We start from the raw sequence: 19,398 nt of genomic DNA on the forward strand, positions 1-19,398 counted from the left end.
CTTGTCCTAACGAGCAGGGAACGGCTTCAACGGAATAAAACAGCGCTCTTAATTGATATACATTGACAAGGTTTTTGCTTCTAAAGATGCCATCCTTAATGAGCAGCCTCCCCACGTTCGGGTATGTACGTAAGACTGTAGAACGGGCCGATTGGAATCGAATAAGGGCTGCTGTAACTGGCTTCAAGCTGGAGAATCCTTCGGCGCGGTCTCGGCTCGGCAAAGCAAGAAATAAGCCGACTTCGAAAAGAATTTTTTGATTTTTCCGGTAAGTACGTGTAAGGATAATATAAACCACCGACAACTACAAGGAGTTTGCAGAAGGCAAGCCTAAAATACTGACCCCAAATCAACTATATCATGTCAGTGGATTCTAGTCTTGAACCAGAGTCAAAAGTTCACCCATACTTTTATTCCGGCTAGGAGACCTCTTGGAACCATGTGTAATACTGCCAGGCATTCGGTCTTTGAGAGTAAGGATTGGTGTTTCATCTCTTGGGCATCGTCTGTTAGAGATCTATACAACCCCTTCCTGCCAATCAGCAAAGGAGAAAAAAATATATAGAAAAAAATATATTGATATGTTTGGAGCAAAATAATTGAAATACTGAAATAGAAGTGACCTGAAATCTCCACCATTAATTCACTGTGGTGATCAACAGTTGCATCACTTCCATCCACTGGCCGGATCAGGACTCTCTTTTTATGAGCTCCGCAACTTGCACGGCGGATGGTGTCATAACCCATAATGGGCGGTGATAAAGAAAAGGAAGAAATTAACCGCATATGAAGGTGGTGGACAGCAAGATGACGAAATTCTATGTCATCCTTTTCTTTTTTAATATGAACCGTGCTGTTTAAAAAAAAAAAAAAAATCTTCAGTCCAATCTTTAATAATATTCAATGAGAAAGAATAAGAAAGAAAGTAACATTCTGAAGCACGGAACAAAAGGTTCTCGATTGTAAAAACAGCCAACCTAGGTTGTGACCTGGCCCGCGTCGCTACAGCGGCCACTGTATCTTCTTTTCAGGGACAGAACTCCTTTTTCTTCTTTAAAAAGAAGTGATTTAGAAGCTGCCAGATCAGTTCTGTATTCCTACTATGCAACACAAGGTTCAAGCGCCAAAGGCGACCAAAGGAAAGCCCAATTGATATTTGACAAAAGAAGCAAAGCTCCTGCAACCAGTTCTTCAAGGAAGCAGGGCGGACTGAACGTTAATTGCAATTTACAAAGCAGAAAAACAAAGTATTCGTAGACGTATCATGGAAAGAAGATGCACTAATCAAATTGGGTATCAAGCGCTTTCTTTCATATTTTACAACTAATGACTTTATGGTGTTTGATTGAACCTAATGTACATATACTTAACAAGGAAGCGTGGGTTTCGAACTGGTGCAAAACCTGGAAACAGAGACGTAAGAGCGCAGGAGAAAAGGCATCCGCTTTTTGCAACGCGATAATCACAATGAAGTTTGGAGAATACGATTGCACACAACGAGTACATGGTCATGACGCATGTCAGATATCTCACATTTCCTATCGAACTCCCTTTGCTAATTAATCTTATCTTGTCACGTGGTCTTCTCTCGCTTTAGGTAAGAATCAATTTGCTTGCCTTGGCGGTAGAAACCGTCCATTATTATTCCAACGGAAGCAAAGGGAGAGCGAGATGGAGATAAGATGCTAAGTGACATGAAGTTGCTTTAGTCAAATGAAGTTAGGCTTAGGAACAAATAAAGTAGTGGTTTGGTGATCAAGAAAATCAAATGTAGGAAGGTCGGTCAATAGCTACAAGGTCAAATCAATCATCTCCTAGAGTGAGCAGAGTATTAATCCCTTTATTTAGATGGAAGTTAAAGTTTTCCTTCTTTCTCTTGCTCGCAAGGTCTAAAAGTATGTCGGTATCAGGTAGCGTGATCTTCACGTGCTTCAACTTGTACTTAATACTTAAGACCCACTTTCCTTACAGTAGTCCCCATAGAAATACATTGTAATCATCTCATCCTTTCAAAAACTTTAGTTGTAATCATCTCATCCTTTCAAAAGCTTTAATTGTAATCATCTCATCCTTTCAAAAACTTTTAAAGAGCACAATTTTTTTTTTTATGGTCAATGACCCTAGAAGTAAAGAAAAGTGAGGCTTTGGCTCTCACGGGCATGCAGTGTCCTGCACATCCAAACTTCAGCTAGGTAACTACCTCTTTACTGTCTTTACGAACATAGGAGAGTTGCTCTCTTTATGCACTACTTCTACAAAGAGTTTATGTTTGACCTACGCTCACACAATCCCATCCCACTAGGCAGGTCCAACCACAACAAAAATCAGGAGAGTATTCTTCAGATCTTTCTTAACCACAACAAAAATCAGGAGAGTATTCTTCAGATCTTTCTTTCAACTTGAGGGCGGCTAACATATTAAACTATAAGGAGACACCTTTTATGTTGCCCTACCATTCATTGTTTGTCCTTATTGAATAGACATATGGAACAAAAAAGCTTCCATTTGTTTTAGATTTATCCATAAAACCTGAGAGTGGGCGCCCATTGGGGTTCAAGCCTGCAACAGTCTACTGCATAGGGGCCAACTTTTACGAAATTATTTGATTATACACAAACATTCAATACCACAAATTGAATGTATTCGCTTTCTACAACTGTGGATGCTATTATTGGTGGGAAGTCCAAAGGAGCAATGGTGAAGTGTCGGACTATTTTTGACAGATGATTCACGAGGAAGACTGCCTCATTCATAAAGCACCACACAGGTCAGTAACGGTTACGTGCCACTGGATAACGTGTTGGCTCCAAACAGGGAACAGGAGAAACGAGGAGACGGTGAACTGAGTTCCCCCCATCCCGTAGCTAGATATGGTGTTTGTGAAGCCTTGAAGCTTAAGACTGCCAGTGCTCTAAGTCTCCATTTTACTTAATAATAATGGAGGCATACAAAGTGCAGACCTGCCAGTCCTCACTGGGCATAGTGCAGTTGGCTGTTAAGATCATTTACACTCAAAGGTTCAAGATCTGAATCACAAGGGTTCAAGATTTGAATAATGTAGTCATTGTCATGTGTATTATTCTGGCTTGCAAACAGTGTCAAATGCAACATTCGAGTTAAAAGAATGTATTATAAACCCTCAAAGCAAACCATAGCATTGCAAGTATAAGGATATGGTTTTTAAGGTTTTATGTTGAACGTGGTTTCTCTTAAGTAACATTAAAACACATATGCACAAGAAAAAGGATGTCTATGGTTGCATAGACGCATCAACATTCATGAAACAACTATTTTTTGGTATCAAATTTTTAATTTTTAACCATCCCACACACAACAGCTATATCTATATATGTAAGAGAATCAATGCTGTCAGCTGACTAAAATTTCAAGTTTGTGTTTGAAATTACCATATATCATTGTTAAAGCCACCATAACATGTCGCTACACCATAAACTCTCGTTACTACTGCTGCTAATATAGTAATTGTCTGTAGAGATAATTCAACAACTATAGCAAAAGATATATTTCATTGAGAAAGACTGTAATCAACCAATAACCTTGTGCCATGGTTTTTAATCACACAAAGCAAAGAAATAAACTCATACGACCATAGGGATAGATGACTGATTTTATATATATATGTTATTATCTGCAATACTGGCAAACAGCTGTGATACTGACAACCCACTATATTAAAAGCTTAAATGTTGTCCTCTCAAGTCACACTGGTCGAGGCCCACTGAAATTTTAATTTTTGGAAAGACAACTTCATGAAGTTGCTTTGGCCGCGAGGGTTCTTGGAAATTAAAGAGTGGAAGAATAAAATCAAAAGATTCACAAAAGGGGGAAAGAAACGAAGGTATCGAAAGATTAAGATGACCACGTAATACAGGAATGGCCCCCGCAAATCCTCTTTTTGTTTTGTCTCGCATCGTGTGAAGGCCATGTGATGAACTAATCAAGAAAGAATAACTTTGCGGAGGATAAGCATTACTTATCGCCTGCCATCTGCCCACACATATATACATATACTGCTTTTAAGGGCCACCTTTGCTTCAGCAGAAATTCTTCCCCAATTGGTTCAACAATCTCTTTTTCTGATTTTTTCTCTCTCAGTTGTTTGATCTGGGGACACTTTATTTCTTTCCATTTTTGTATGACTTTATTGTCGTGATTTAAAATTTCAGAGATGAATAAATTCGTTTTGTTTGTTTTCAAAGTTTCCCCTCTGAAAGTACAATGATTCAGAGCAGGAAAAACGACACCTGTGAGATTTTCAATAGGGTTGGCATGCATCTAGATATTGGTAGTTCTTGTATCCCTTTTCAGTGTTGCAAATAATGATATAGTGACCATACATGGTTTCCTAGAAACAGGATCCTATTTTGATTTATCTTCATTTTTTCTAGCCCTTCAAAGATTGTGTAGTTCTGCAAACAATCTTCAGTAACTTTGAAACACATTCATGTCCTGGTAATAGAGCAGATTCTTCTTCTCAACCCTATGCTCCTACTGAACAGACGGCATCCCCAAGGACATGGGGGCTGTTCTAGCGATCCCCATCAAGATTGCAGAATTCTTGGGGTTGAAGTTTGAATCTGGGGCAGCAAAGAGATCAAGTAAGAATAAATGCACCAGAGATCAGAAAGTTATGCTTTGATTGTTGCAAGCTTGTGTTGTAGTTTAGCAAAAAGAATGGGAATCTGCTCTTGACCATTTTCAGTTAATTTATTTACTTTTTGTTGACAAGAAAAACCTAAAATATTTTGTGCTGCAGTTAATGTAATCAGTCTTTTTTCTGCCGTGTCTGCATCCTTACGGAGAACGACTTCATCCTTCACGCCATCTTCTTATGCACCAAACCAGAGTGAGGTTTTCCCCCTATAGGCCGCACTCTACACTAACTATCCGATGTGCCCACAGGTGCATTTCTGCACTTTGTACAAGAAGTTTCAAGAAAATTAAAAAAGATAAATGGTGAAGATCACTAATTAAAATTATGATATGAATAGGTAAGGTTCTAAGCAGGTAAGGTTCTAAGCAGGTACCATATCATGATCTATAGAATTATGTAGGTTCATCTTTTTTGCTATTTGCTACCGTTTATAGGCATAATTGGTTCGGTTGGTTGGTGGAATAGTGAGACTTCGGTCATTAGTTTGACTTTCATAGGCACCATTTCTTTGGACTGTGAATTATGGATGCACAACACTCTATTTAACTGATGTTCCTCTCTACCCTGGTCTCGAGAACCCACGGCAGACTTAAATAAGCCTGGTCATCGGGTCGTCTCGGCCCGGCCCAACAAGGAGTCGGGCTCAGGCCGAGCCGACACTCGAAACCTAAGCTCGGGCCCTGCCTGACCCGATTAAATTAAAAATATATATATTTAATATAAAATAATATATATACATAAATAATTGTAATAAAATATTATAATTATATATATATAAGTTAATAAAATATATATTATAATTTGATGTCCTTTTTTCAAACAAAGCTTGAATCAGGCCGGATACCGAATACCCACATGTAGCCCTTGGGCACCATGGATACGAGTACCAACAGGTAGCCCGGGCTGGTGCCCAAGCTTAGGCTGAAAGGGTCCACCATTCTACTTCATTTATAATTGACAAGCACAACCTCTGCATTTTTTACAACCCTTTTGTTTTTTCTTTTGAGGATGGTTAGCAGCATAATAGGTTCATGTCATTTGAAAAGTACGTGTTTAGTTATTGAAATAGTCTTTGACAAATTCATACTTTTGCATTCATTTCAAGTAGTACTCGTGTTATTTTATATGTTGAAATAGTAATTGACAAATTTCACTTTTTTTCGTTATTTGGCAGATTGGTATACAAATGGAATTCGCATTGGTACCGAAGGGGTTTGATTATTACAATTTGACTCCAAACAAGCAAATTATCTTATTCAATGACACATTTAATTTCCCTACACATAAATTTGCATTGATGTGATTGTGTGAGCTTGATTCATTTTTTAAGCACCAAACAGGCATGCATAAATGATATAAACACGACATACACATGACGGAGCCTTCGGATCATTTTCTCTATGGTCATGTTTTGAAAATGACTTTTCTCATGATTTAAGTGATGGCTGCTGTGAGATTGCGGAATGCCCATATTTGACAAAACTCCAGTTCTCAAGCGAGCATGTGAAACATTTTCCAATATAAAAATAAGGGACTTGTTTTTATTTTTTTGCCCTCATATATATATATATATATATATATATATATATATATATATATATATATATATATATATATATATATATATATACATATTTGAAATCGTCAGCTAGCTTTAAGGTCTTCGACATACTTGATGGGCAGTATGTGGGCCTGCATATGGTAGGTGATCAGTTGTTGGTTCAAATCATAATGATGTTTGCATGTTAGGTACCACGGTAGCGAAATAGCTTTTAGAGGGTCTTAACAAAAGGGTTGGAGCCAAAAACTGGTAGGGGGCGGGTTGAGATCCGTCGAACCAGGGGGCTCGAGTTTAGGAGTAGGTCGGGTTGTTACCTATGATAGATTTTGGGATTCCAGGTAAAGTCCTTAAGAAAAAAGTCACCTAATTGATGATGTGCCTTAATTTTTATCTGCTTGCACATGCGCCTAAATAGATTGAGGCATCCAATGAAAAGATTGTTTGTGCATGTGAATCAATTCTTAGTGTCTTAAGTATAGGAAATTGGATTGAGGTCATACCTGGTGCTGGCGCTACATATACTTTATTAGAATTGTAAACATATTGTTCGAAATACAGTCACAAGAAAACGAATATGTTAATATAAAATTATCGATCATTAAACTAATATGCAAGTTGGTTGATCCTTATAAAAAAAAATGGATATATCAAACATGAAAAAGTTCTTCTCTTGTTTGAGGGAAAACTTAAGTTCCTCCTCGTTGATTTTAGCATCAGCAGGAGAGGACCCATTCATATTCACAGTGGACTAGACTTAATCCCCGGCTGTTCGCAATGTCTACAACAAAAATGGCTCTCATGCCGTGGGATATAGATATTGCAAGTACCGCAACAAGAGATCCCAAAAGCAAACCCACTGAAAACAAAATTGAAGCAAACCCACATCTATGCCATGCATGTTGATCTTGCCTTGGGACCAATTAGAAGCAGGGGATTAGAAAAGAATCTGATAGATCTGGATTCTTGTTTCTTGATCTTCGCCAATTTTTTTTATTCTGAACAACTTGGAAGCAAAACTGTTCTCCTAAATGGATCATTGCCAGTACTTTCTAGCTATGTTTCTAAAACTTTTGATCGTCAACTTAGCATTTGGCCATTTAGGTAACACTACGTTAATGTTATATGAATCTGTCTTAAAGATTAGCGCAGACTCATAAGATACTTCTTTTGTGCAGTGCACAGTGCACCCAAAAGATCTTGCCAACTAAAATGCTTATGACGCAACGTCACAAATGCAATTGGATTAGTTGAATGCTTCGTTATGAAGTTGGTGGATGGTTGCCAAACTTAATTTGGAAAAGCAGCTGATCAAACAAACATATATGGACAAGAACTCTCACCACTTGGGCGAAATTAAGTTGCGGAAGGTCAAAAGTTCAAACCCGGGCATGCTTCTCATTCCTAATGCAACGAGGGACCGGCCTGACCTGATCTTCGCTATCCAAGTGCACGTGAATTTCGTGTCCAGTATTTTGAACAATAATGTGAAATACATATAAGGACATGACACTTCCACAGTGTTGATAACATAATTAATGTAGGCAACTGCACCGACTCCCTCCATTATTTGTGGTCATACGGTGGAGAGAAATAATAAGGCCAGGTGGTTGACGTCACGGCTGATGCAAGGCGCATACGTGGGTTGCATCTGCAAGAATTGGACCTGAGTGCGCGTTGGTGAAAATGTGCTCGGCCATCGAAGCTGCTCCAGCCTCCAGGAATCCTTTCTCTGTCTCCCTCTCCCTCTCTCTCTTTTTCATATGTGAACAGGAAAGTTGCCCACTCCTTCCCTCAGCAGGAACGGAGGCTGGCTTTTGTTTAATTTCTGGTTCTCGTTTTTTTTTTTTTTTTTGGCGGTTCTTTTTTATGGTCATCTTGTATACGGAGTCTCACCGGGAAAAAGAAAAGAGGGAAAGATGGAAGTTGAAATGAAAAACCTGTTTCAGAACAATTTCTGAGTATCTAACCGATCTGGCCCAAAAATTGGAGAACATTCATGGAAAGTTAGGATTTGGATTTGCCCTAATTTTTTAGGACAGATTAGTTGGACACTCGCATTCCTTTGTCCAAACGCTTCCTTTTATGTACCCAAAGGGAAAATCAGTTGAATGGTATTCTGAGATTAGTTTTTCAAGCTTCTTTCTCCTCTCTAATTCTAAGGTCTTGGGAAGTGATCGAACAAAGAAAAGAAAATGAGAAAAGAAAGATAAGATAGGCAAGGGATTGAAAAAGAAGAAATGATAGAAGCGTCGCCCTGGCAGAAGTTTTTATGTTTTCTGATTTATGTAAGAAGGACTATGGTGCGGTCTAGACATTTTAGTTGCAACCGATCCATCCTTCTCCAATTATCGTTATCTTATCCAGGTTTCCCCCTTCTGCAACCTGACGGTTTAAACATTTTAGTTGCAATCGAATCCATCCTTCTTCAATTCTCGTTATCTTATCCACGTTTCACCATTCTGCAACCTTAACGATGGATCCCAAATGACGAAAGTGCAATTTTTGTGCTCAGATATGCCCTAGCTTTCACAAGATCAGAAAAGTAAGTGTAGGTGAAAAGACTTCTTATGATTCCAATCTCCATTACTTTCTTTTCACATATGATTTCACATGTAACAAAACTCATTCTTCCACTGTATTTTCATAGAAGAAGCGTATTAGAGCTGTCTTGGCAGTTCTAAAAAAAATTGCAGAAGGCGGATATAGATCAACTGCAAGTTCATACTTATATCCATAAGAATCAAAAACGACATGAAACTACTAAAGAGAAACACATTCTGGCAAAAAGTAGAAACCATGGATCTGCTGCAAACACCTACTTTCAACTTTACGCACAGATTAGCTGCTCATGTTGTGGTTTTCCTCAACACGGAGCACTACTGTCTCCATTTCCATTCTCATGCTGATCTTTGTCGCACGCACGCACTAATAGCATTCCCACCCACTAGACCATCCAGTACCGGAACACCACATTCAATTTTGTCCTTCTCTACTCCATCACTTGATTCATTGACTCATCTTCTTCTTTGCTTCCAGCATTTAAAACTGCAGTGGATGCATGCAATGGCGGATCTGGTGGTATTAATGATGCATTCATTTCATCACAGAGTGAGTAAAAGGAAAAGGAGTATTTCATCTTGCCATCCGATTGAGAGGGCAATATATAAAGTATGAATGAGAAGCATGATGCAAAGTTCAACGCCAAAATTTTTAGGGCAAGAAGATATCATGGAAGGAAAATATTACCAAGAAAAATATATATTCATACAAATTTATATTTTATTTTTTTTAATTAGAAACACATATTTTAGTCAATCCTACTCACAGACGATTTTGATTCCGATTCACTGCATCGTTCAATCATTAGGGCTTCTTACTCCAAACAGATTTTGATAAAAATTGGTTCTAATCTGCCTGCCACTGTGCCATTGTGAAAATGGGCCTACGTTGTTGGACTGGGCATACAACTCCAACGGGTGGCAACCTGATCTCAGTTCTACTTCCTTAGAGTGAAGATTCTTGGGGTTTGAAGGCCTTCGTCTTAAATTTTCATTCAGAAAAAATATAAAGATGCATATCAATGGAATATGAGCTTCATAGCAAATCTGATTCAATCAGATCCAGGTAGGTTAGGTTGGACTTGTAGACACAGTATCGAACCCAGTTCCATGTTCCACCCCATGCTCTTTCATCCCAGGTACGCTGATTGGAAACGAACGACTATGATATTAGGGTCAATAAATTCCTTCCGGCTTAAAATATGAGAAATTAAACGTAATAATGCTTATGGAGACCCTGTTGCTTTATAAAAAAAAAATGAAACATTTGTCTGAGTAATTATAACCTAACAATAATTGTTTAATTACATAAGCATCTTTATGAAAATGTGATTCTCATAACTTGAGAAAATTGTAGTACTGGTTTTATTGGAAATTGCCTTTTGGTTTATTTAATACACACATATTGTGAAATACTCAAAAAACCATGAATTAGTAACAAGTCTCCAACCTCCATTCTTGCAACCATCTCTAATCCGGCTCGACCTAAAAAATCGCAAGATTTCCGTCCATGGACAACATACTACCCCTAATACCAAAGAAGGGCCTCGTATTTAAAGAGTACGGAAAAGTTTTTTGCTAATTACCTCAAACGCCTTCTAAGCAAGGAAATAACACCACATGATGGGTTCCTCCTACCAAGTACCAACTTAGCCACTGTTCGGATGTCAGATTTTCACCGGTTCTTTTTTTTTTTTTTTATCAAGAAGAAGTTGTTTCATTTTTTTATTTATTTCATTTCTTCCCTGATCTTTCTCCCTTTTCTAGAAATTTTTAGTCAATTGCAGGTTGTGAAGATTGAAGCAAGCTGCATCTTGCATTAGATTAATATCAGTCTATGCTTTGCTTCTTGGACAATCGGTCGAAACATGTAATGAATTTTATCTCACTCATTTTTAACTAATTGACCTTCGCTCATATTATTGTGTGAATTCATTTCCTATTTTACATCAATACATTGGAGATGCAAGAGGAGGGCAGCCATGTGACCACCCTGGCTTACACGTGGCTCCGCATTTCTAGCGACCTAAATTTCGTTATAATAATGTAAAGGTTTTACTGATCAAGAAATCCAAGTAACCATGTGCCCAAGTTGGCTTACACGTGAAGCCTTACATTCTTTCCAATTATTTTTTTTTTAACCCTTCCCAAAGCATAAACTTCTAAGGACCATTTACCAGCCCATCGATCCTGGAAAGGCATTAGGATTTGAAGCAGCGACTAGCAGGCTACAAGCCAATGGCTCAACCAGTTGCTCTATGGCTTTACGTATTTATAAATCTGATGCTGAAGTTAGATCAACGCGTCTGACCGCATAAATGTGATCATCATTTTAGTTCCGGAGAACTGATGCTGGGGGTTTGCCCCGGTTTTAGTTATTTATTCTTCCCTGCTGTGAAATTTGGGTTATAGTTAGTTGAGCTTTGGAAGCCATAAATAAAGAATATCGATCACATCCGCAAGGTCTGATGGAAATTAATAAAGAAACAGTTGTGAGTTGGACTCCATGTTATCGACCTTCCGCCACGCTTGATTAATTATCTGGATATGCTTGAACACCACGGGATGTCCGGATTTAGAAAATATCAAGTAAACTGTCTTGGACCTCACGATCCGATCCAACTCAATGCCTAGATTTATTAAACAACTGATATCAATGAACAAGCCGAGTTTTCCAAATTAATTAAATGAGATTATATTTGTCCCCATGAAAAAAAGAAGGCGAAGAGGAGAGATGCCCTCGGTATTATAACCTGCGTATCTCAAAGTCCAGAGGATAATTGATGGGACATATAATGCGTTTAGTATATTGACTATGTTTACGATATTACGATTTTTATCTTAATTCTAGTGACGTGCGGATGTGATCCACAAATTACATACAACGCACCGAGAACGTCATTGTTTTGAAAATGACGACATGATCGAGAGATCAATTGTACATCAATAATAAGTTGAAGTTTCGAGGAGGCTACTAGTTTCAATCCTATCTTTATCTTTACTCTGCATAAAACAACGACAAAAACCGGGGGCTCGATCCCGCGAGCTGGTTATTGAAAACGGAAAATTACATGCAATTTAACTTCACATGAATCTGTTTACTTTATTATGTAGTAGAAGTTCTATAATATTGCTTTTCAAAGCTTTTATTTCCTTTTTTTTTTCTCTTTTAATTTTGTAATTTTCTAACTTTTTTTTTTTATATGAACTATTTTTTGTGAACCCGACAGCGGTAACTTTTTTTCTCTCGAAAATGGAAAACTGGAAGAGCCTTTAGTTTTGAAGCGGTGAAACTAGAGTCCGATGGAAACGTTGGGCGCTCAGTCAGTTTTGTTTCACCCAGTTTTAAATTGTGGAGTTTCGCCCGAAGATGACCACGCCCGCCATCATTACTTGTATTGACCTTTCCAGATGTGAACCGAAGCGGGTCGGATCCAAAGCAGCTAAGTATATTACACATGAGAACTCAAAATCCAGAATCAGCCCATGAGACCTTCATCTTCGGCCCGATCCATTTGAATCCTCACTTGGGAACCAGGCGGGTAAGCCAGATCCCAGACCCAGATCTGGAACTCGATCATCGGGTCCAAATCCAACAACTTGTCAAGAAAAGAAAAGGGATTAGTTGGTCGGTGACGCGTTAGTTATGCATCTTTTTCTTTGTTGGAACGAATATGATATCTTCCTGTATAAAATGCCTCGTAAAAAATAAAATTTTTCAAGAATTTCTTTTTTCAAGTATATGTAGGGTGAGGAGGGGATATACAACCAATTAGAGTCAAAATGTTTAATTTTGTTTATAGAATTAAGAAATTGAAACATGAAATTTTGATTCTGCTTTCAGTTCACGAGGAATTATGTTTTTAGAAATTTCGTCCTTGAATTAAAATTTCAAATCATCAAACACCCTCTAAGGTGTCATACATTTATTGCAAATTTAAAGAAGTAGTACTCATGGTAATTGAATCAACGACCGAACTATAAACTCCTCTTAAAAGGTACACCTAAAATTAAGACTTTTTCTCCCTCATCAAACCAAAACCTATCCAACTTGTTTAGCTCATCCTCACCTGAACAGCGAAATCGACTTCTGGAAATTTGTAGACATGGAAAAGAAATCTTCTGATAAGTTATCCCCAAAGACAGGGATACATTATCTCTGGTTAAAACCGGCCGGCCCTAGCAGGATATAGATGATGAAACGGTAATGGTATGACAAGAGGAAAGCAACCCGCCAATAATGGAGTCAAAGTTCAACCCAAATTCAAAGGGCTTCCCCTCTTTCCCACCATCAATCAATCCACTCACTCTTTTCTCATCGACTTCCTCTTTTCGGAAAAAGAAAAAAAGAAGAAGGGTTGGACAACTATTTTACCAAATCATGCAAACAAACGCGTTTGCCGGTACTTAGCTCTTGACCTTTTCGCTTCTTTGGTTGGACTTGAAAACAGTTTAAGTCTTAATATATATTTTTTTTTTTAAGAACCGTGTTGGGTTTTTGCCTTGATTCTAGTCCAGCTTAAGATTTGAAACCTGTTGTTACTGTAAAAAGAGTAAGATGTAGAGAATATGAATGAAACCGGAATTGTTTTTGAATCCTATAGAAACTTTTTTGGGGGGCATTTGTTTTAAATAATAAACCAAAAACAGATTAAATTATTGAAAATGAAGAAGAAGATTTGATTCAACAGCTCATCGAAATGAGTTAAGACATTGGATCTTCACGCGGTTCAGAGAGCAGCCAAGAGCGAATGGATCGGGTCCAAGCGATGGGGGACGGGCCCAGAAGCCGAGTGTTTGGTTAGGTGGGCACCTGTCACGTGTTTAACTAAGAAGGGCGATCGACGATGAAGAGATGAGAGAGAGAGGGGCGGTGGTTAAAAGGTGGACGCCAGAAAGGAAAAGGTGGTGGCAGCGCACACGGCAATTTTTTTCGTTCATTTTTTCATATTAAATAATAAATAGTTTTTTTTTTTAAATAACAGTCTGAATTTTTATTATTAATAAGGGAGGAAGCGGCCGGGGTCTTCTTTGCCGGAAGTCAGAATTTCTCATCATTTGTTGGCTTTCTTATTTTGGTGGGAGTCTTGACATCATTGGCTGGTGCTTTGGATTTCTGGGCTTCCTGGTTGCCCTGTCGAGGTGTTGGATGAGATTTTTCTCAGTCGGTGTCGACTTTCAGTTCGTCGTCTGAAAAATTGTGTGGTTATTTTGAGAAGGTTTGAGTTTTTTGATCTTTTTGAGCTGTTGGTGTTTTTCTTTTTCCCATTTTCATGGTCAGATTCTGTTGGCGTGGTTAGTAATTTACTCGGTTTATTGTAATCGGTTGTTGGGGAATTGAGTTTTCTTCTTTCTGGTGGGGAGAGTCTTTTTCTCTTTGATCTTTTTGTTTAATTGGGCCCTTTCACTTCGCTTTCATTGCTTCGAGTTCCTGTATTGGGTGAGTTCCGTCGCTGCTGCTTTGAATTGTTGGATTTGGTGATTTGTTGGGTATCTCGAGATTGTTAGGAATTTGGGCTGTTGGGAAAGTTGATAAATCTCCGATTGAATCGCAATTGACGCTCTTCAGAGTTCCTAAATTTTAGTTAAGTCTGCCTTCGCGGTCGGATCTGCGAGATTTCGCATGATTTCTGGGCTTTTCTTTCCGGTTCTGCATTTGTTGAAACAAAGGAGGAGAGACTGCGGATCAAATTCTGTGGTGTTCGACTTTGCTTGAGCTCTTAGCGACTAAACGTGCTCATCATTTGCGACAACTCGGAGGAGAGTGGGATATCGTCAATAATTGAAGTCTGTGGGGTTCAAAACTTGGTCAGAGAACAAGGGCATGCAATTTATGTTTAGGAAAGAGATATGGCTGCTGGCGCTGGTCTTTCACCACCATTAACAGTTCTTGAAAGTGGATATGGCAAAGATAATGGAGCTTTCATAGATGGTTCAACTTCAGAGAATCAACCAATCATGAGGCAACCAAAGGCTGGAAAGCCACCTCGATGTCTTCCTACAATACGCCATTGCGTGAGCACTGCCCGCTTGGCTAATTCAGAGGACTTGGTGAGTACGCGCATGTTCTTATTTTTTCAGTGCGTTTGATCTGCACCCTTTCGAGATGATATCTCTCATTGAAATAGTCACTATTTCCCTTGGACTCACAGTGATATCTGTATGATACTCGTTTACCTTCTAGCCATGCTTGGTCCCTGGCTATTTGTTGGTGTTTATGGTTGTTTAACGGTACAATTAAAGTCTTTTCGTTTTCTAGGGCCACGTCACTGGATTTCTAATTATCTGCCTACTCGATGTAGTTTATATTATTTTTCCTTTCATTATGTCTTGAATTCATATAATACTTCCCAGTCAGTCTCTGAATCCAATAAATTTATTGATGATTTAGTGGTGTAATGCGCCCCAGTTAGGATCTGGATCCAATAAAAGTGCATAACACATGCATATCCTCATCTTTCAGGTAGACATAAGCTGCAATAGAGATTTGGAACCATATTTTGAAATGCTTTCAGAGGGAAGAGGGTTTGGGGGGAGCCTCTCTGAGTTCCCATTTACAGTTTCTCAAGGCTCTCTATTAATGAAGAACACCATGTTATTGCTAATATTGCTTCTTGATACTGATCTAAGAAATCAGAGAAGTTTCACCAGCTCCACTAATGCTGAAATCAATTATGCATTTGTTACATACTTTTCCCTGTTTTGCTTATATCAACATAGTTTGGTTTTCGTGCATGATTTGGTTCTCTAGCTTACTGTCTAAGGTATTGGTTGCTTTTTCCCTCATGTGTGTATGTGTGTGAGTGTGTGTTTTTGAACCGGGACTTCTACATAAATGAAGTGGGATGTCTAAAAATGGAAAGATTCATCTGGATGGATCTGCTAAGTCAAGTAGACATGAATAAAGATGGCTCTAAGTTTACTTATATTAGGACCTTAAATTATTAAACAGGTTCTTGCAGCTCTTGTCAACATGTTAATGTGTTATGAACTTTACTTTTTCACGTTCCAAGTGAGCGCTGATGATAGTGGCAGTGTTATTCTTATGAATTATTTTGACTTGAAGGTTTTTCACGGTTGGCATTGAAGCATATTTTCTGCCCACCTAAACTGAATGCTTTCGTGATGTGCTGTATGTTCTATTTGCACTGAACGTTGTGAGGCTTTCTAAGTTACATACTGTGATTACAAAATTCTTATGCTCATCAGCCATCTCACTAATTCAGATATTTTCTTGCAGGATGATGATGTAGGAAGCTTGATATTGACGCCATCATCTGATGAGAAGGCTAGTTTTCTACCTATATTTCGTTCTGGGAGTTGTAGCGAGATAGGGCCAAAACCATATATGGAAGATGAACACATTTGTATTGATAATTTAATCGAGCATATAGGAACTGTAGCAGATTTCCCATCGTCAAGTGCTTTCTATGGGGTGAGTCAATGCTAAACCACTATTTGTTTCGTCAGTAGTTGACATTATTTGGAATCTTGGATAATTGAATGCCATCTCTGAATTTCCAGAAAGAGAAAACCGAAAAGCTAATGAATATCTTGGAAAGGATCTAATTCAATAAGGTAAAAAATAAAATATTGAGTTCACCTTGATGATATTTGATACTGTTCAGATAAATTCACAGGTCAAACTACAGTCCATCTTTCTTCAACTATTCTTTCTGCTCTTTCAAAACCCATTGAATCGAGGGAACATTTCGCCTTGATGGTGTCTAATATTGCTAGATAAATTCATAAGTAAAACTACAATCGATCTTACCTGGACCATTCTTTCTGCTCTTCCAAAGCCCATTGGACCTAGGGAAAGCTTCGAACATGCAAGGTAATCTCATCAACAACCTCTAATGTTCCAGTGAGGATGGAAAGCCATGAGGAAGACTGGCATGTGGATTTAAGAAAGATTAGCTCAATTGTAAACATCTATGAGTGGCTTCATGATTAGCATGACACTGCCAATGACACACACCACGGTCCAATTTGATATAACAAAATATGGCTACTGTCAAATTTGGGCACTTGAACCAATATTATGTCACCTATTAGAAAAGACCCGGACATATAAATTTTTACTTTTTCGAATGGGTTATACACAGTCCATATGTGTTTAGGCTTCTGAAAGCGTATTGTTTGCAGCTTATTTTCATTTAGGCAATCATTTGAGTTAAATTGTGGAAGGAATAAGGGAGCTGAGTTGGTATGAGAGGTCAAAATTTTGATAGCTGGCAGCTGGAGATTTGTTGCTATCATGTTGTTTACCTGTGATAATGATCCTTGTCATTTTTGTATATACTGAAACTTGTTTTTATTGCTGCCCTGATGATTATGCTCGAAGTGAACAACAGTGAGGAACATAAGATTAATCTTCTGATAAAAACTTCTTCCTGATACAAACTACCTTTTTTTTTTGTTGTTGTTGAATGCATCTTTCTGTAAACATCCTGCTAACTAAGTCACATGGGTACTTCAGTAAGGTCCACATACCTGTGTCGCCGTACCCGTACCCAAAATGGGTACTTATAGATCCAAACTGCTTAATTTTACTTTAATTTAATTTTTTTCACCTTACTTTTTATTCTATTCTTTGGATGTGAAAATTCGATTGATGTTCATATTTGGCTAGGGGGCTGCTTGGTTGTTCATATGTTTAAAGTTTTTCATAGGTTTCTTAAACACACTGCTGCAAGAGCCGCTGATATATATTTTCTATGTTATTTATTTGTTCATGTTGATGTATATTCTTTATTTTGATACGTATTTTCTAAGTATTTCTTATTGTTTATATATATATATATACGGCCGTACCCCCGCACCCAAGTTTTTTTGAAAATGGTCAGTACCCGTACCCACACCGGTACCCGTACCTATATGACACAGCCTACTAAGTTGTTTATGTTGTGGTTTCAAAAATTATGAGATGAATGAAACAGCAGAAAACACATTTCCTTCTCAAAGAGAAGGTCTTCTGTGCCACTCTTACATGAAGACACCTTGGTTAGTTGATGGTGCGAGGCTTTAACCTTATTTGCAGGATGCTGCCATTATACTTGTATGTGGATCAAAATAGGCACAATATCATCAGTTGCTAAATAGAACCCTGATTGCAACGTGTACATCATTACTTGATTTCACATGCATACAATTGATTCCCACTATTTGCGGTTTTGACCTGTTGATCATGTGGACAGGTATTTGATGGTCACGGTGGTTGTGATGCAGCTGCTTTTGTTAGAAAGAATATCCTCACGTTTATAGTCGAGGATGCAGAGTTCCCTACATGTATAAACGAAGCAATCAAAAATGCATTTCTGAAAGCTGATAATGTGTTGGCGAATACGCGCTCTCTCGACAACACCTCTGGAACTACTGCATTGACTGCACTTGCTTTTGGAAGGTAAAAGATCTTGGCCATGAAATTGACAATTTCTTAATTTTTCTTTCTATCTGCACCTGCATAGAGACCAACTGTAGTTTTTGCGATTAAAAACGAATTGGACGTCTCACAGTTTCTCTCTCTCTCTCTCTCTCTCTCTGTGCTCGATAGGACTCTTCTTGTTGCTAATGCTGGTGACTGCCGAGCAGTGCTGGGGAAACGAGGTAAAGCTGTTGAACTGTCGAGGGACCACAAACCCAATTGTAGCATCGAGAAGCAGAGAATAGAGAGCTTAGGTGCGACTGTTTATGATGGATATTTGAATGGTCAATTATCAGTTTCCAGGGCTCTTGGTGACTGGCATATGAAGGGCTCAAAAGGTTCTTTTGGCCCTCTGAGTGCAGAGCCTGAATTGCGGACGGCTACCCTCACACATGAAGACGAGTTCTTGATAATGGGTTGTGATGGACTTTGGGATGTGATGAGCAGCCAGTATGCAGTGACAATGGCTAGGAAAGAGCTCATGCTACATAATGATCCTGAGAGGTGCTCGAGGGAACTGGTAAGAGAAGCTCTGAAGCGCAATACATGTGACAACTTGACCGTTGTTGTCATATGTTTCTCAGCTGATCCACCGCCTCGGCTTGAGCCAAAACCTCTAGTTAGGAGAAGTTTATCAGCAGAGGCGTTGAATTCCCTCAGAGAAGTTTTGGACAGTTATAGTTAAAGGGATTATATGCATCCAAGAACAGCCTCTTCTCTAGTATTCCCATTTCATTTATTCCTCTTAGTTTTGGAACAGATTGTCTAAAATGGGGGTTGTGGATTGTATTATCCCCTTCTCTTAACCTTCGTTGACAATTAGCTCCATCAAGAGCTAAATTTGTGAATCACGATTTTTTCGGTCCAGATGAATCTGGAAATAACCACACTGTACATGGAGGTTGCACTATTATTTCAATAGGAAGCGCCATCTTTTCTTCGCTATAGGAGCTGCCCTTTAGGGCAAATGTTCATATTCACCAAAGATGTCGTCTACCTCCTGTCTCATATTTACACATTTCTGTCAGACAAGTTTCTTCTGGAGTGTAGATTTTGGTACAAGTAGTTTCCACCGTCTGAACCAAAGGGAAGTGGTGTTGGAAGAAGTTTTTATGGCCCCTCACACACTCTCTGGCAAAATTTAAAAACAGAAAATTAAAACTTTTGTTTTTTCTAC

At 38.5% G+C, this 19,398-nt stretch overlaps 1 protein-coding gene across 1 annotated transcript; it reads left to right on the forward strand.

The window, feature by feature from the left end:
* The first annotated feature begins 13,767 nt into the window (after positions 1 to 13,767).
* On the forward strand, positions 13,768 to 19,166 carry LOC116260739 (probable protein phosphatase 2C 27). The gene is made up of 4 exons (XM_031639187.2): positions 13,768 to 14,845; positions 16,035 to 16,229; positions 17,995 to 18,200; positions 18,351 to 19,166. Exons 1-4 carry the CDS (start codon positions 14,645 to 14,647, stop codon positions 18,904 to 18,906), a joined length of 1,158 nt encoding a protein of 385 aa, XP_031495047.1. The 5' UTR covers positions 13,768 to 14,644; the 3' UTR covers positions 18,907 to 19,166.
* Positions 19,167 to 19,398: the final 232 nt, after the last annotated feature.

This window comes from Nymphaea colorata, chromosome 9 (assembly GCF_008831285.2).
Source record: "Nymphaea colorata isolate Beijing-Zhang1983 chromosome 9, ASM883128v2, whole genome shotgun sequence".
Lineage (NCBI taxonomy): Eukaryota > Viridiplantae > Streptophyta > Magnoliopsida > Nymphaeales > Nymphaeaceae > Nymphaea > Nymphaea colorata.

Bases quoted from the DNA above. Each gene is read 5' to 3' on its own strand.
- LOC116260739 (XM_031639187.2), top strand. From the start codon at position 14,645: ATGGCTGCTGGCGCTGGTCTTTCACCACCATTAACAGTTCTTGAAAGT. The intron at 14,846-16,034 runs GTGAGTACGCGC...ATTTTCTTGCAG, and splicing joins TGGCTAATTCAGAGGACTTG to GATGATGATGTAGGAAGCTT. The intron at 18,201-18,350 runs GTAAAAGATCTT...TGTGCTCGATAG, and splicing joins ACTGCACTTGCTTTTGGAAG to GACTCTTCTTGTTGCTAATG.